General features: G+C 34.0%; 1 protein-coding gene across 2 annotated transcripts in view; it reads left to right on the forward strand.

Annotated features, from left to right (window-relative positions):
- Nucleotides 1–13099, forward strand: part of LOC142344016 (uncharacterized) — an 84245-nt gene extending 71146 nt beyond the window's left edge. For both annotated transcript variants that reach the window (XM_075395460.1, XM_075395459.1), the window contains 3 exons: nt 851–973; nt 4215–4374; nt 12508–13099. In XM_075395460.1, coding sequence (XP_075251575.1) covers nt 851–973; nt 4215–4374; nt 12508–12847 — 623 coding nt within the window. In that variant the 3' untranslated portion in view covers nt 12848–13099. The remainder of the gene's footprint in view (nt 1–850; nt 974–4214; nt 4375–12507) is intronic.
- Nucleotides 13100–16557: the final 3458 nt, after the last annotated feature.

Below are 16557 nucleotides of genomic sequence, written 5' to 3' on the forward strand. Positions count from 1 at the left end.
TGTACACCAGCACTGTCAAATGCCCATTTTCGTCCCCATTTTGACCCATATTTCGTGACAGATTCCCACTATTATCAACCAGGATTTCACAACTTTGTAAAACTGGGCCCCTTGACAGCATGGGAACCCTCACAGTCTTCTTCATAACTTTTCCTAGATTCGAATACCCAGACATTTTAAGATCTGAATTATATATGTCGATTTTCGGCTCAAATTCGGCTCCAAACGGCTGAAAAATGGCTGAAAACGGCCCAGAACACCTGAACTACCCTCAATAGACCCTCCCGGGGTGCTAATTAACACCCAATAACCAATTTGGTATGCCCCCGGCATCATTTTTTAGCACCCCGAGAAAGTGGCCAAAAAGTAATGCCAAAATCGTGGCACGTTACGAATTTTTTTTGAATTCAAAAATTTTACTCGAAATTTTTTGAAAAGTTGGTTTTGACTTGGGAATCAACTTCCAAGTGTTATCCATGTCTTGGTAAGGACTTGGCAGACTTGTAAGACTTGTATTTAGACTTGTCCAGTACTGGAAACCTAAATAGGACTTGGATTTAGACTTGCCTAGTACGGATATAGACTTGGAGTTCGGTCCGGGCACAAAACTTGCTTTTTTTTCAATTTTCTCTAAAAAAGACAGTAGTCTTCTGCAGTTATAAGAAAATTTTTAAAACTATTTCAAAGGACTAGCAAAACATAATATAAAATAGATGTGGACAAACATAATACAGAAATAGATAGTTCAAATTTTTGCCGATGAATCAAATCTAAAATTTTTAGGTCATTACGTTGCTTGGTGCTAGTACTCTTTGTATAATTATCTCACGTTGAGCTGATCGCTGTTCAGATACGGAAGGTGCCATTCGTGACAACTTGAATCGGCTCTTCGTGAAGCTACCAGACTACATTATAGAGAAGTATTTGGGCAGCCTCGGTCTCATTGACTTTATGCACTCCAAAGTGTACATGGGTAAGTGGTTTCGGTTCTACTTCTTTTCACCCTGATTCATTTAGCCCCGCATATTTTAACACCACATCATTTAACCCCTCTATCAGATAACCCCCCTATCATTTAACCCCTCTATCATTTCACCCCTCTATAATTTCATCATCATAATTTGTCATAATTAAGTGGATAAATTAATCCCAGGTTCGGTTGTGATAGTTTCATATCAAGTCCCGCTGAGGCATGGCCACGGCCCGCGATGTTTGGCCAAATGATTATATCGCTAATTTAATAATCCTTATTTTATAGAAAGATTAAAATCGGGGTGAAATGATAGAGGGGTTAAAAGTTAGAGGGGTTAAATGATACGGCTGAATAAATCGGGGTTAAATGATATGGGGTTAAATAAATAGGGGTGAAAAAGCGGGACACCGTGGTTTCAGTGGTTTAAAATGCGCTGAAATGGCAGAGTTTGAAGATATCCAATTAACATCCGGTGTCGACAGGGGTCAAATCGGGTATCTGAACAAAAGGATTGGGAACTTGCCAAATGAGCACCAAGATAAATGAGAAAAAATGAGAATCCAAGCAAAACCACTTGCATTAATCAAAAAGGAATTTTAGTCTTTTAAAGTGCTTATAAAGCAATCGTTACGACGCTCTATCCGCAGTAGCTTTATTTTAGTTAGACCAATCAGATTTGCCGATCACTCAAAATTAATCATTCATCATGTAACGGCTGCTTTCCTATCAATGACCAGGAAAATTTTACACCAACCAGTTCGTTTCAGTGGTTTAAAATTTGCCCTCATATTAGGTTTTGCTGTTAGTTTTTGCGAGCTGTATTTTCAACTATACCGTAAATTACCGTGGTATTACTTGATACTCGATCAGTCCCAATAACCAGTCCATCAGTTTTGCTGTTTAAAAATTTGTTTTGCCCGAACACCAAAATAACTCCGTTGAAACGACTAAATTTTGGTTCAGTTATGTTTCATTCTCAAAAGAATTTAAGTATTTCCGTCCGCACAAGTTGTTGCTTTTTATTTGGCTACATCAATGAAATTTTCACTCTGTCACTGATAGCATTTGTTGAACAGGACTTTGAAAAGTGCAAATCCATTTAAAAGTTTGTAAAATAAGTATAACCAAAGATGTTCTTCCTAAGTGACTTATTCTCAAATTGATTTTCATTAATGCCAATCACCAAATTCTATTCGGCTGCTGTGCAGCCAGTCACAAAACTTGATGCTCTACTTGGTACAAAGTTTGTCTTACTTAGGAACTGTGTTTCTCTGGAAGAATCATTGGAGAATATCAAAATTAATTCTCTTTTTACAAAGTCAAAGTTTAATTAAACTGTTTCAATTGATTTCTGTTAGTTGTTGAAGTTCTTTTTTTTACTGCTAGTCACGTGGTTTTAAGTATCGAAAACTGTATTTTTCTTTGGCTGTAGAAAGGATGTCGATAAAATGTGAACAGCGAACAGTTTTTCATAATGTCACTTTTTCACCGTACATTGGTGTGGTAGAAATTTTATTAACTATATGGAACTATTGTCTAGTCGGCCCACTCTATCCGCAGTAGCTTTCTCTTAAGATATTTTAGACCAATCAGATTTGCCAAACACTCAAAATCAAGCATGTAACGGCTGTTCTCCTATCAATGACAAAGAAAATTTTACACCAACGAGTTCGTTTCAGTGGATCGAATTTTGACCGCAAATTAGGTTTTTCAGTTAGTTTTTACGAGCTGTATTATCAACAATACCGTAATGCCTGTAGAAAGAATGTCGATAAAATGTGAAGAACTAAAACTTTTTCATAATGTCACTTTTTCACCGTACATTGGTGTGGTAGAAATTTTGTTAACTATATGGAACTATTTTCCAGTATGCTTTTGTAACAATAGGGTTTTGTCGCATAGAAATCAATAAAAATCTGATGCAAACTGGCAATTGGTTTCTTAAATCGTACTTAAGTCGAAAAACTTATGTGCTTATAGTGGAGGTACTTAGAGCTTGGGATTCTATTCATGTATGATATTCGCCTAAAACTAACAATAAACAACTAAATATGTTGCCGAATGTGAACAAATCATATGAGTTTTGATCAGAATGAGGCTTTAATAATTGTTTCTCAAGCTATTTCATTGTTAAATGTGCCCCTGAATGCCTTTGCTTATTCACACATCTCTAACACATCATATATTCTTTTTTTCTCATTCTTCTGGATGCCCATTTGGCTAAAATTCCAAGCTCCACTGCATGCACCCCTACATTTTTTTTACCCTGCAACAATTTTAGCCTTCAAAACTTGAACCCTAAGAGTCTTTAGTTTTAAGTTTTAATCTCCAAACTCTTTCAAAGCGTAAAAATCGGGCAATAACTTTAGATGTGTGCAAAAAACATGAAATTTTAGAAATTGAATATTAGACTTTCATTTAATTGGACAAGGTTCTAAAAAGTGAGGAAGACTTACATAACATTGAATTGGGTGCCAAAAATTTGTGTACTGCCAAAAAGTTAAAACTTAAAGAGAGAAGAGTTGAGAGGAAATCATTGCTGACTGCAGGGTTCCCTTCCTGCATAGTTCCCCACAGTTATTTAAGTTCTTGTTCTAAATGGTAAAGTACCTACCAATCCAAGGAAATTTGAAGAGCAATAAGGAAATTGCAAGGAAATTTCACAATAAAAACTGATCCCAATTTTAATATTTTTCATTCATGATGCGAGAATAATGGCTCCTTGGCAATGAAAGAGCAGAGGGACATGAAAGTAGCTGTAAATATTTTCTCTCTACCTTCCCTATTCAAGGGGGGCACCATATCCTCATTTTTACTCATTATTACACAAATTAAAATTTGTCCTCAAAAATTGTTTTCCGTTCTGCAGCAAAACAATTTTTGAGGACAAATTTTAATTGGACGAAATCAGTCAAATTGGAAGAGTATTTTGTTTTGAGAGATGTGAAATATGCAAATGTTCTCACTCAGCCAAATGACATCTCAACTTTTGACTGGACATGTCCTACAGTGTTATTTCTGAAACAGTTGAACTCTCTTTTGAAATTAGAGGCTGTGAACTTTGAGTACTATCAGTATCCTATAAATTGGTCCTATTTTTGTAATTAATTAACAAAGTGATTCCCGTATCGCGGGTACCAATTCAATTTAATAATATTAACAATAATATCCACTGCACTGCTACACTGCTACACAATATAGATACCTCGTTGCTACATTATTGTTGAACCTATAAATTTAGACACTCGTTGCAAGAGCATGATCAATAGTCTTGAGCAAAAGCTAGCAGCAGAAGTGGCATTATTGAGGATGACTGATGTATCCAGCTACATGCTGGGTCTGTTCAAATTCCGGATCTACTGTGACTCGCCCGATGTTAAGCCTATGATCAGAGAGGAACGGTGAGACCTACAACCACTATGGTCATACAATATGCTAACCATGGGTTTTAGCAGGCCAATACTTGTTTCAGTCCTCCAATTTTGGAGTATCCCAGCTCTTATACAGCTAAATACTTATTATGGTCGACCATAATAAGTATTTAGCTGCATATGAGACTTTACCGACTACTTCGCACAAATGCTCTGACCGAAAAATTGGCGGATAGTTGTCCTCCTATGTTTGATGAAATTTTCTTGCAAGTTAAAAAAACAAAGCATCAAAGTGCATGAATGGTAAATCTGGTCATAAGTTTATAATTAATTGAGCCAATTTTTAAAAAAAATAACAAAAAGAAACATAAATATGTAACCAGAGTACGGAGGTAAGTTTGCATCAGTCTTGTTAAGGAATTTTAATGACTGATCATTTTTTCCAAATAGATTCCTTTTTGTTTCTAGTTGTTGGGATCTGTCTGTAGACAATGTGTTCCTACATTTTTGGAGGATTGGTAGTTTCATTTGATGCCAATATGATAGCTTTTTAAAATATTTGATTTGTGATGTTTATAGTAATTGATTGACTAGTTTACGCGAGCTAATATCAGACAGGCTGTTGTTATGTAAAACCTGACTCTTTTTAAGAAAAGGGTCAAGATCGACTACATCAAGTGGTCAGTGGAAATCGTTAGATTTATTATTGAGATAAATTGATTAGAATGTGTTATTGACTTCTTGGAGTAAAATAGGGTTTCTGCGTAATCAAAAACAGTCAATCATTACCCGGGTAAGCCAAAAGTTGTTATCCTAGAACTTTCCTCTTATGGATCCTTAATGTCATGGACGAAAAAAGTTGTACGAAATTGGTAGGGTTACAAATTTCTCATAAAGGAAAGTTTTATGGTTACAACTTTATCATAAAGGAAAGTTTTATGACTAAAACTTTTTCAAAAAATTTCATTTTGCATATATCGCGTGTTACTAGTTTAATCGGCATTGAAAAAACGTTATCAAGTTACGCATTACATTAATTTTAGCTGTTGCGAAGCACTGAAATTTGTTTTTGCTTTATGAAGTTTTATGGCTACGACTTTTCCATGAAAAATGCAGACAAGGTGACCTGAGACGCAGATTTCAGTTTTTTGTAGAATTTATTAAACATATGGCAATTTTGATCTCTAAATCTTAGGTTGCGAAAAATTTTTTTATGAATTTTTATGACGACAAATTTTCCATATATACAGTATAACTGAAAAGAAACTTTTTCAAATTTTTTTTCCTAAAAATATTTTGAAACACATTTTTGGTTTTTGTTTTAGCCGTGTTGATGATTTCTCTAGAAATTTGATAATTTACAACTTTCATTATATGAAAATTCTAGGATTACAACTTTTCATAATACAAGACTGCATAAGAACAAGTTGTAATTTTACAACTTTTTCAATTATGAAGTCAACCCGGGTAGACAACGTTTTATGCAAAAAATGTATTTAATATAACAACAGTGACATGCTGTTTTTTAAAATTGTTCACTAATTTTTTAAAAAAATAACAAAAAGAAACATAAATATGTAACCAGAGTACGGAGGTAAGTTTGCATCAGTCTTGTTAAGGAATTTTAATGACTGATCATTTTTTCCAAATAGATTCTTTTTTGTTTCTAGTTGTTGGGATCTGTCTGTAGACAATGTGTTCCTACATTTTTGGAGGATTGGTAGTTTCATTTGATGCCAACATGATAGCTTTTTAAAATATTTGATTTGTGATGTTTATAGTAATTGATTGAATAGTTTACGTGAGCTAATATCAGACAGGCGGTTGTCATGTAAAACCTGACTCCTTTTAAGAAAAGGGTCAAGATCGACTACATCAAGTGGTCAGTGGAAATCGTTAGATTTATTATTGAGACAAATTGATTAGAATGTGTTATTGACTTCTTGGAGTAAAATAGGATTTCTGCGTAATCAAGAACAGTCAATCATTACCCGGGTAAGCACAAAAGTTGTTATCCTAGAATTTTCCTGTTATGGATCCTTAATGTCATGGACGAAAAAAGTTGTACGAAATTGGTAGGGTTACAACTTTCTCATGAAGGAAAGTTTTATGGTTACAACTTTATCATAAAGGAAAGTTCTATGACTAAAACTTTTCCAAAAAATTTTATTTTGCATAAATCGCGTGTTACTAGTTTAATCGGCACTGAAAAAAACGTTATCAAGTTACGCATTACATTAATTTTAGCTGTTACGAAGCATTTAAATTTGTCTTCGATTTATGAAGTTTTATGACTACGACTTTTCTATGAAAAATGCAAACAAGGTGACCTGAGGCGCAGATTTCAGTTTTTTGTAGAATTTATGAAACATATGGCAATTTTGATCTCTAATTCTTAGGTTGCGAAAATTTTTTTATGAATTTTTATGACGACAACTTTTCCATAAATACAGTATAACTGAAAAGAAACTTTCCAATTTTTTTCCTATTAATTTTTTGAAACACATTTTTGGTTTTTGTTTTAGCCGTGTTAACAATTTCTCTAGAATTTTGATAACTTACAACTTTCATTTTATGAAAATTTTAGGATTACAACTTTTCATAATACAAGACTACATAATAACAAGTTGTAATTTTACAACTTTTTCAATTATGAATCCAACCCGGGTTGGCAACGTTTTATGCAAAAAATGTATTTAATATAGCAACAGTGACATGGTGTTTTTTAAAATTGTTCACTAATTTTTAAAAAAAAATAACAGAAAGAAACATAAATATGTAACCAGAGTACGGAGGTAAGTTTGCATCAGTCTTGTTAAGGAATTTTAATGACTGATCATTTTTTCCAAATACATTCCTTTTTGTTTCTAGTTGTTGGGATCTGTCTGTAGACAATGTGTTCCTACATTTTTGGAGGATTGGTAGTTTCATTTGATGCCAATATGATAGCTTTTTAAAATATTTGATTTGTGATGTTTATAGTAATTGATTGACTAGTTTACGCGAGCTAATATCAGACAGGCTGTTGTTATGTAAAACCTGACTCTTTTTTAAAAAAAGGGTCAAGATCGACTACATCAAGTGGTCAGTGGAAATCGTTAGATTCATTATTGAGATAAATTGATTAGAATGTGTTATTGACTTCTTGGAGTAAAATAGGGTTTCTGCGTAATCAAAAACAGTCAATCATTACCCGGGTAAGCCAAAAGTTGTTATCCTAGAACTTTCCTCTTGTGGATCCTTAATGTCATGGACGAAAAAAGTTGTACGAAATTGGTAGGGTTACAACTTTCTCATAAAGGAAAGTTTTATGGTTACAACTTTATCATAAAGGAAAGTTCTTTGACTAAAACCTTTCCAAAAAATTTCATTTTGCATAAATTGCGTGTTACTAGTTTAATCGGCACTGAAAAAAACGTTATCAAGTTACGCATTACATTAATTTTAGCTGTTACGAAGCATTTAAATTTGTCTTTGATTTATGAAGTTTTATGACTACGAATTTTCTATGAAAAATGCAAACAAGGTGACCTGAGGCGCAGATTTCAGTTTTTTGTAGAATTTATGAAACATCTGGCAATTTTGATCTCTAGTTCTTAGGTTGCGAAAAATTTTTTATGAACTTTTATGACGACAACTTTTCCATAAATACAGTATAACTGAAAAGAAACTTTCCAATTTTTTTCCTATTAATTTTTTGAAACACATTTTTAGTTTTTGTTTTAGCCGTGTTAACAATTTCTCTAGAAATTTGATAATTTACAACTTTCATTTTATGAAAATTCTAGGATTACAACTTTTCATAATACAAGACTACTTAATAACAAGTTGTAATTTTACAAATTTTTCAATTATGAATCCAACCCGGGTAGGCAACGTTTTATGCAAAAAATGTATTTAATATAACAACAGTGACATGGTGTTTTTTAAAATTGTTCACTAATTTTAAAAAAAATAGCAAAAAGAAACATAAATATGTAACCAGAGTACGGAGGTAAGTTTGCATCAGTCTTGTTAAGGAATTTTAATGACTGATCATTTTTTCCAAATACATTCCTTTTTGTTTCTAGTTGTTGGGATCTGTCTGTAGACAATGTGTTCCTACATTTTTGGAGGATTGGTAGTTTCATTTGATGCCAATATGATAGCTTTTTAAAATAATTGATTTGTGATGTTTATAGTAATTGATTGAATAGTTTACGCGAGCTAAAATCAGACAGGCTGTTGTTATGTAAAACCTGACTCTTTTTAAGAAAAGGGTCAAGATCGACTACATCAAGTGGTCAGTGGAAATCGTTAGATTTATTATTGAGACAAATTGATTAGAATGTGTTTTTGACTTCTTGGAGTAAAATAGGGTTTCTGCGTAATCAAAAACAGTCAATCATTACCCGGGTAAGCCAAAAGTTGTTATCCTAGAACTTTCCTCTTATGGATCCTTGATGTCATTGACGAAAAAAGTTGTACGAAATTGGTAGGGTTACAACTTTCTCATAAAGGAAAGTTTTATGGTTACAACTTTATCATAAAGGCAAGTTTTATGACTAAAACTTTTTCCAAAAAATTTCATTTTGTATACATCGCGTGTTACTAGTTTAATCGGCACTGAAAAAACGTTATCAAGTTACGCATTACATTAATTTTAGCTGTTACGAAGCACTTAAATTTGTTTTTGCTTTCTGAAGTTTTTTGACTACGACTTTTCCATGAAAAATGCAAACAAGGTGACCTGAGGCGCAGATTTCAGTTTTTTGTGGAATTTATGAAACATCTGGCAATTTTGATCTCTAAATCTTAGGTTGCGAAAAATTTTTTTATGAATTTTTATGACGACAACTTTTCCATAAATACAGTATAACTGAAAGAATTTTTTTCCAATTTTTTTCCTAATAATTTTTTGAAACACATTTTTGGTTTTTGTTTTAGCCGTGTTAATGATTTCTCTAGAAATTTGATAATTTACAACTTTCATTATATGAAAATTCTAGGATTACAACTTTTCATAATACAAGACTACATAATAACAAGTTGTAATTTTACAACTTTTTCAATTATGAAGTCAACCCGGGTAGACAACGTTTTATGCAAAAAATGTATTTAATATAACAACAGTGACATGGCGTTTTTCAAAATTGTTCACTAATTTATAGCGCAGATTTTTGATGATGCGACCCTCGTTCTTTTACAAGCAAGGTACCAGATGTAGAGTTTTTAATAAGATTTAGTTAGTTGTATTGTCGACCACTTACAACAATGTCAATTGAGCACGATCATTTCGTACACAATATTGGTTGTATACAAGGTTTTCATTGGAGACATTTTCAACTGGGCGGGTTTTTGCACCGTCATTTTCACAACATCTGGTACTCAGCTGTAAAACTTTTTTATTCGACCAGCGATATATTGTTCATTTTAATTGGTTATTAGATATTCGTGCATCGATGTTTTCTTTAAATCCTCAATTCACTTTTATCTGAAAAGTAACCACTTTAACATCTCGGACTAATTTATTTTTACGGAGGGCTGAAATCTTTCGGTTACAGTTTGGTTTTTAAATTGTCGATGCCAGTCACAAAAGTGTAATGGTAAAATAAAATTTATAAACCGTAAAATTTTTGACTTGATCTCAGCGTTAGTTCGCTTTTATAAAATTTTAATGGTTTAATTTTTTTATTGAACACTAACTTCGTGCACAAACCATGCATATTTAATGGTTTTAATCTTAATTTTCGCAAATTGAACGATCTTTAAAAGTTGCCTCTGGTTAAATCCCTATTTGATAAATTGTCGATTTTAATGCTTAATAAAATAATCGGTTTGTTCGCTTTCAGTTGGTCAAAAATAACATTAAGTTTCAGTTTTCTTATTTGGTGCCCTGGGTTTGTTTGCTTTCCAAACGGGGAAGACACAAGTATGTTTCAAGGAGCAAGTTTTGTGGAACAAAAGTGCGTAAGCAACTATCATTATTTGTTTGTTTCTGTTAGCGTTGTGTCAAAACTGCAATAATGTAAACTAAAGGTTTTTTAATCAAGGCTCAAAATGTCAGATACATTTATGAAAGGAATTTTACACAGAGTTTCTAATTTTCTGGGCTAGAATTCTCAACGAAGCGGGAAAACTTCTTTGCTACTTATCAAGTTTGCATAAATTTTTTAAATAATTTTTCTTTAAGAATTGCAAACTAATGGCTGCGATTGAATCTGAGCTTGGACTTCACTAAAAATGCAAAAAAACTCAAACTTTCTCACAAAAAATTGCCAATTTCTTGCATTTTAAAACAAACATACTGACGGTTTCATGCATTTTAATTGAAACGCATCGAAATTTTGTTTGTACGTACCCGGGTTGAGAAAAAATTAGAAAAATTTCTAAGATAAGTTTTGAAAATTTGGTTTTTCACCGCAAATTTCGTGCATAATTTTGTGGTGAAATGCGTTGATTGCGGTGGAATTATGTAAGTTCAACGCTAAAGTAAGCGGTGAACTTACAAAAATGCACCACATTTTACCTCTTACTACAAGTTTCCTTCCTTGCTCGGATTCGAACCTTGCACCTCCTGCATGTCAGCCACTTCTTCTTCCACTACGCCACTTCTCACTAAAATCTAGCATATTTGTTTTGAATATAAATCAAATTCACTCTCCTTTATGTAAAACATACGCGTTGAACTTCTGTAAGATAAGCGGTGAAATTACAAATTTTAGCGGTCAAATGTGGTGAATGCGGTGAATTTATGTAAGTTCACCGCTTACTCTAGTGGTGAAGTTATATAAATCCACCGCTGAAAAATTTTTTGAAAAAAATGTATAATTATTTGTGGGTAAATTTTCCGAGCTTCTTTTAATAAATGTATCTGAACCTCTTTGAACTAAAGACATTTCGAAGCGTTTTCTAAGCGGTGAATTTATGTAATTTCACCACTTAGTTAAGCAATGAATTTGTGTAGTTTCATCGCATTCATTGCTGATCTCACATAATTTTAACACTTGTTTCTAAGCGGTTATTTCATCATTAAGTTAAGCGGTGAATTTATGTAATTTTACTGCATTCACTGCTGATCCCACACAACTTTAACACTTTTTTCTAAGTGGTGAATTTATGTAAGTTCAACACTAAGTTAAGCGGTGAATTTATGTAATTTCACCGCATTCACTGCTGTTCCCACACAATTTCAACACTTTTTTCTAAGCGGTGAATTTATATAATTTCAGTGCTAAGTTCAGGGGTGAATCTATGTAATTTCACCGCTACCAGGCGATAAAGGTTTTTTTTACCGCATTCACAGCCTGATTTATGTAATTTCACCTCATTCACCGCTTATATTACAAAATTTTCCGCATTCACCGCTTATCTAACATTATTTTGCGTTGAATGGCGGTGACACCTCGACCCGGGTATCTTCTCACTATTCATAGAAAACTGAAGGATCTCTATTTTTGTTCTGCCTACTAAACTACGTATGATAGCCAAAAGCTTATTTATTCTTCTACTTATGTTTGTCTATCTTAATTTTTTCGCCAATGTCACATCTTAAAGACTTGCAAATTCTCTCAAGCATCTTTAAAACTTCCTTGTTGGACAAATTGTAGGCAACTCTAAACACTGAAAGTATTAAGTTATTTTTCAAGGTAAAATTAATTCAACTTTAATTAGTGTGTGTTATATGTTTTCAATGCAGTCAAAAGCTAATTGGGAGAAATAAATGACCCACACATGTGCCCGGGCCGAGGCGTACACCCGTTTTCCACCGTTATTAAGCGAGAATAAGGGTGTAAAGCCAATTCCACTCTTAATTAGCAGGGATAAGAGTGTAAGAGTGTAATTTTGAGAAAATTACACTTTAATGTACACTCTTTACACTCTTTAGTACACCCTTATTACACTTTTAAAAATACACTATAATTACACTCTTTATTCCACTCTTTATTACACTCTTGAGCGAATTAGGTGAAGCAAATGTAGAACTTAATGAAAAGCTTTTATTAATAGCATTTCGAAAAAGACAAGTTAGAAAGTCTATTTTAGCCCGTTTTGTTGACCTGATTCTGAACTTTCTGAGATTGTGTAGAAATAAAAGCCAATAGTTTGATTGGGTCATTAACCAATATCTCTACTGATCTCCTCGTTGGGTGAGACCTGAATTGAATAAGTTTCAATGTATAGGTTCTGGATGCTCAATAAAACCATCCACTGCCTTGTTCTTCATAAGCTACTGGACTGGATCGACCCCAGTTTCCGCAACCTCCCCATCACAACGCTGGTCGAAAACGTGAACAGAGATTCCAAAGTAAAGAATGGTCAGCTGACCGAAACACCTCACTCGCCATCATCATCTTCAATGGCCAATGAGAGCCAAGTGGCTGGAGCGACTACGTCAGTGATGCGATCTGATTACGCTAACACATTGCGGGCTAACTTGGCGGCACAACCAACTGACCATCAAATTTCGGATGAAGATGATAATCAGAGTCATCTAATTGAATCAAATCAATGTCAAGAGTAGGGATACGCATTATACAAAAAGAATGGGGGGGGGTTACATGCTTCGTACAGGTTATACCCCAACCCTGTATTCATGGTGTATTATGCCAATTTTTTATATACTGATGTCGATACTTATAAACAAATCAAAATGCTGGAAGTCGTAAGAATATACAAAATTTTGGAAGCATGACTCATAAAATGTAGTATATTAAAGTTCCGCCTTAGATGAACTACACGTGCATTGTGAAATTTCGAAATATAATTCAAATAAATATTGCAGGAAATTGCTTGAACAGTAATTTTTAAATTGCAGGTATAAATGTTCTTTTTGAGGATTTCACTCTCAAGCTCTTACAAACTCATCTCACGAGAATTTGTGGGCTCGACATAAGACAGGATGCAGTTTCTTGCAAGTTTGATGCATAGTTTGTGGAAACAAGTCTTCATGTTACAAATGTTACTCCTAGTGAAATTTACACTTTCGTTGTCGAAAGTGCAACTTTAGTAAAAAAAAAGCGATTACTGGTAAATAGGTTTAGTAGTATCATTCAAAATTTATTAAACATAATGTACTTCTTTGTGTACGAAATATGAGACTTCCCAGACTGGGGTCCCAGATAGAATCAAGTACGTCCAGACCGAAGATAAACGAACGAGGGGTTCTCATGCGTTCAAAATTACATTGTCTGGATACCTTTAAAAACGCACAAAAGTCTGAACATGAACGCGGGAGTCTGAAAATGAACCAACGAAAATCCGGTAAACGCTTAAAATTCTGGCGAACGCACGAATTTCTAGACGTCATTGTACGAAAGACTGAACATGAACACACAAAAGCTGATGAAGGCACGAAAGTCTGGTAAATGCACGAAGGTCAGAATATGAACGCACGCAAATCTGTTGAACGCCGGAAAGTCTGAACATTAACTCACAATAGTCCGATCTACGAACGATAGTCTGGACATAAAAGCATAAAATTTAAGAATGCAGATAAGTATGGACATAAACGCACTAATTTTTTTCAGCCTTGTTGAAAAGCTAATACCTATCAAATTAATTTACAAAATTTTTACTCCAGAGCACCCAATCAAGTGGCAGCCTTCAAGTCAGTACACCGAAACTCGAGTTAAAAATAAATAGCAAAATTCTGGATGCTAGTACAATTGCACTCAGTTTTTTTTGCATTGTAATTAAAACTTTTTTTTCTTGTGTTTTAGAAAGTAGCCGAAATTTAAAAAAAAACATCAATTGCTTGCCTTACAAGCCAGAATACACAATAATCAGCACAAAATGACCAAATTCTGCACACGTGCGCGCAAAAAGTCTTAACATGAACGAACGAAATCGGATGAAGGCACGAAAGACTGTTGAACGCACAAAATTTTGAGCATGAACGCACAAAAGTCTGGTATACCCACGAAGTTCTCGCAAATGTACGAAAATTTGAACATGAACTTACGATAGTTTGATGATCGCATGATAGTCTGGGACATAAGCGCCCAAAATTTTAGTGAAAGCACGAAAGTCTGGACATGAGATCTTTTCGTCTGGGATGGTCTGGACATAGATAATTTCCGAAGGAGACGGTCTGGCATACCGGGTTCTTGCTGGCACCTCAGAGTTGGCTGTAAACTGATTGGTTTAGAATGAAACTCTGGAATATAAGCAATTTCATTGTCACACTTAACTTCCAAATTTTGCGGACTAACATTATGGTTTGAATTGTACGGCCTTGTCGAAAAAAAATTACAGTAATTAAAACATTTTTTTCTTCAAAGTTGGAAATACGTCATTTCTGTCCATAATGGTCCTTTTTGAAGCCGATTGTGAAATAAAGTGATAAAATTTTCTGTTACACGTCCCGTCAGTGTTGTCCACGCCGTCTTTGTTGTAAACGGACACGATATCTACACAAGTTGCCACACGAGTTAACAACGTGTCAATTGGATTGAAATGAAAGCCTAAATGATTATTGATCGCAGAAAACTACCCTTAAAGGGAATTGCAGATTAGGCAATAAGCAGATTTGCACCTACCAAGAACATTGCTCGTGGAACTTTTTTTAAAATTGGAAGACCCTGAATTGTTTATTAACTTAATATTTAAAAAAAATCAAGTAATGGGCAAGTTCTAGGCCACTCAAAAACTGTGGATCATGTTTAATCTATCTATGAAATTGAGTGATGAAATTCCGTCTCTTTTTCCACTGTTATCGTATTAATTTTTTGCAAAAAATATTTTGGTGAAGTTTGGGAAGGCGACGAAGTACTGTCACTGAATTATCCCAAAATCACAGAAGTGTACGTTTTTGCGGTATAAGCAAGAGATTTTCAAAGATATTGAAAACAAGTTTTACATAAGCACTCCAATGAATTAAACTGAATGTTTTAACCAAATTAATGTAATGGTGAGTTTTTGACATCAAATGTAAATTTTATCACCGTTACCTGGTCAGCTGTCCTCAAAAACCTGTCCACAATTTTCTGAGGCTAACTAAACGCACTTTTTAAGTGAACGGCTCGTTCTAACAACTAAAGGAGCAGTACAATTTTTAGACCATAGTTCTGTTATTCGGAACTGCAGATTTAGTTCTGTCAAACTAGCAAACTAGCACGTTCTAGCTAAGCACGACAACCAAATTTAGTGCATCTTTTTCTGACCAATTGCAAATTTATCTCTTTAGATCATCTTCTGATTTTGTGAAATAGAAAACTTCACGATATGTTAAATTACATCTATAAATGAACTGACACAACAAACAAGGACAAAATAAGTGATCCGATCTGAATTGATTTCCATTCTCTGTAATATAAATCCCAATACAAACACAATCAATACCAATGAATGATTAAAGATTATAAATTAAATTTAAGGTAATTGCGATTAAAACTCAATTAAAAAAGTGGGCTGCATTATCAAGTTACATTATCTGTTCAACCTATTAGCTGCCCCCCCCCCCCCCCCCCCCCCTATTAACAAATTGAGATAATCCCGAAATTGAATTCTGAATTTCGTTTTTTATTCGTTTCTCGCAGAGCTGTCATTTCTAATATTAACAGCCTAGTGAAACGGAACTTTATACACCTTGCCTTGTCACGCATGAGCTTAAAGACACTTGGAGAACTTGAAACATCTTGACAAGATCTTGATAGGCAATATTTTCTGGTACACCCTGGTAATATCTTGACAAGATCTTATCAAGACATGTCAAGAAAAGTAAAGAGTATTGAAAACAGTAAAAAGCTCCTTGGGTTTTTTTCATAAACAATTATTTGTTGTTTTTTCTAGTCATTTATAGAATGTTTGTGTTTCTCCCACATTTCCTTCAGCTCATCCTTGTCTATGATTGATTTCTTCCTGAAAACTGCCATTGTGCCTCTCTGCCTTATATGGTCATGCTGCGGATCGGTTGTGAAGAACCTCTCCAGATCAGAGAAGAGTCCAGGTCGATCATAGTAGTCGTGAACAAGAGTCACGCTGTCAGCTTTTGAGTGACTCATAGAGGCTGTATCGTAAATGATATAATACAGTTTCCGTATATAGCTCACTAATACATTGCACTATTGTTTAAGATTATGTTGTGACGCAGATTAAGATTTATTATATAGATTTACTCGGTACCTTATAGAATAATGTTCTCTAGAGTGCCCCGGGTCGGATGTCCTCCCTACAATCCTGCCATTTTGTTGCAAGAGTGGGAAATAGTTTGTCTATGGGGGTAAATTGTTG

The sequence above is a fragment of the Convolutriloba macropyga genome, chromosome 8 (genome assembly GCF_964194025.1).
Source record: "Convolutriloba macropyga chromosome 8, txConMacr16.3, whole genome shotgun sequence".
NCBI lineage: Eukaryota > Metazoa > Xenacoelomorpha > Acoela > Convolutidae > Convolutriloba > Convolutriloba macropyga.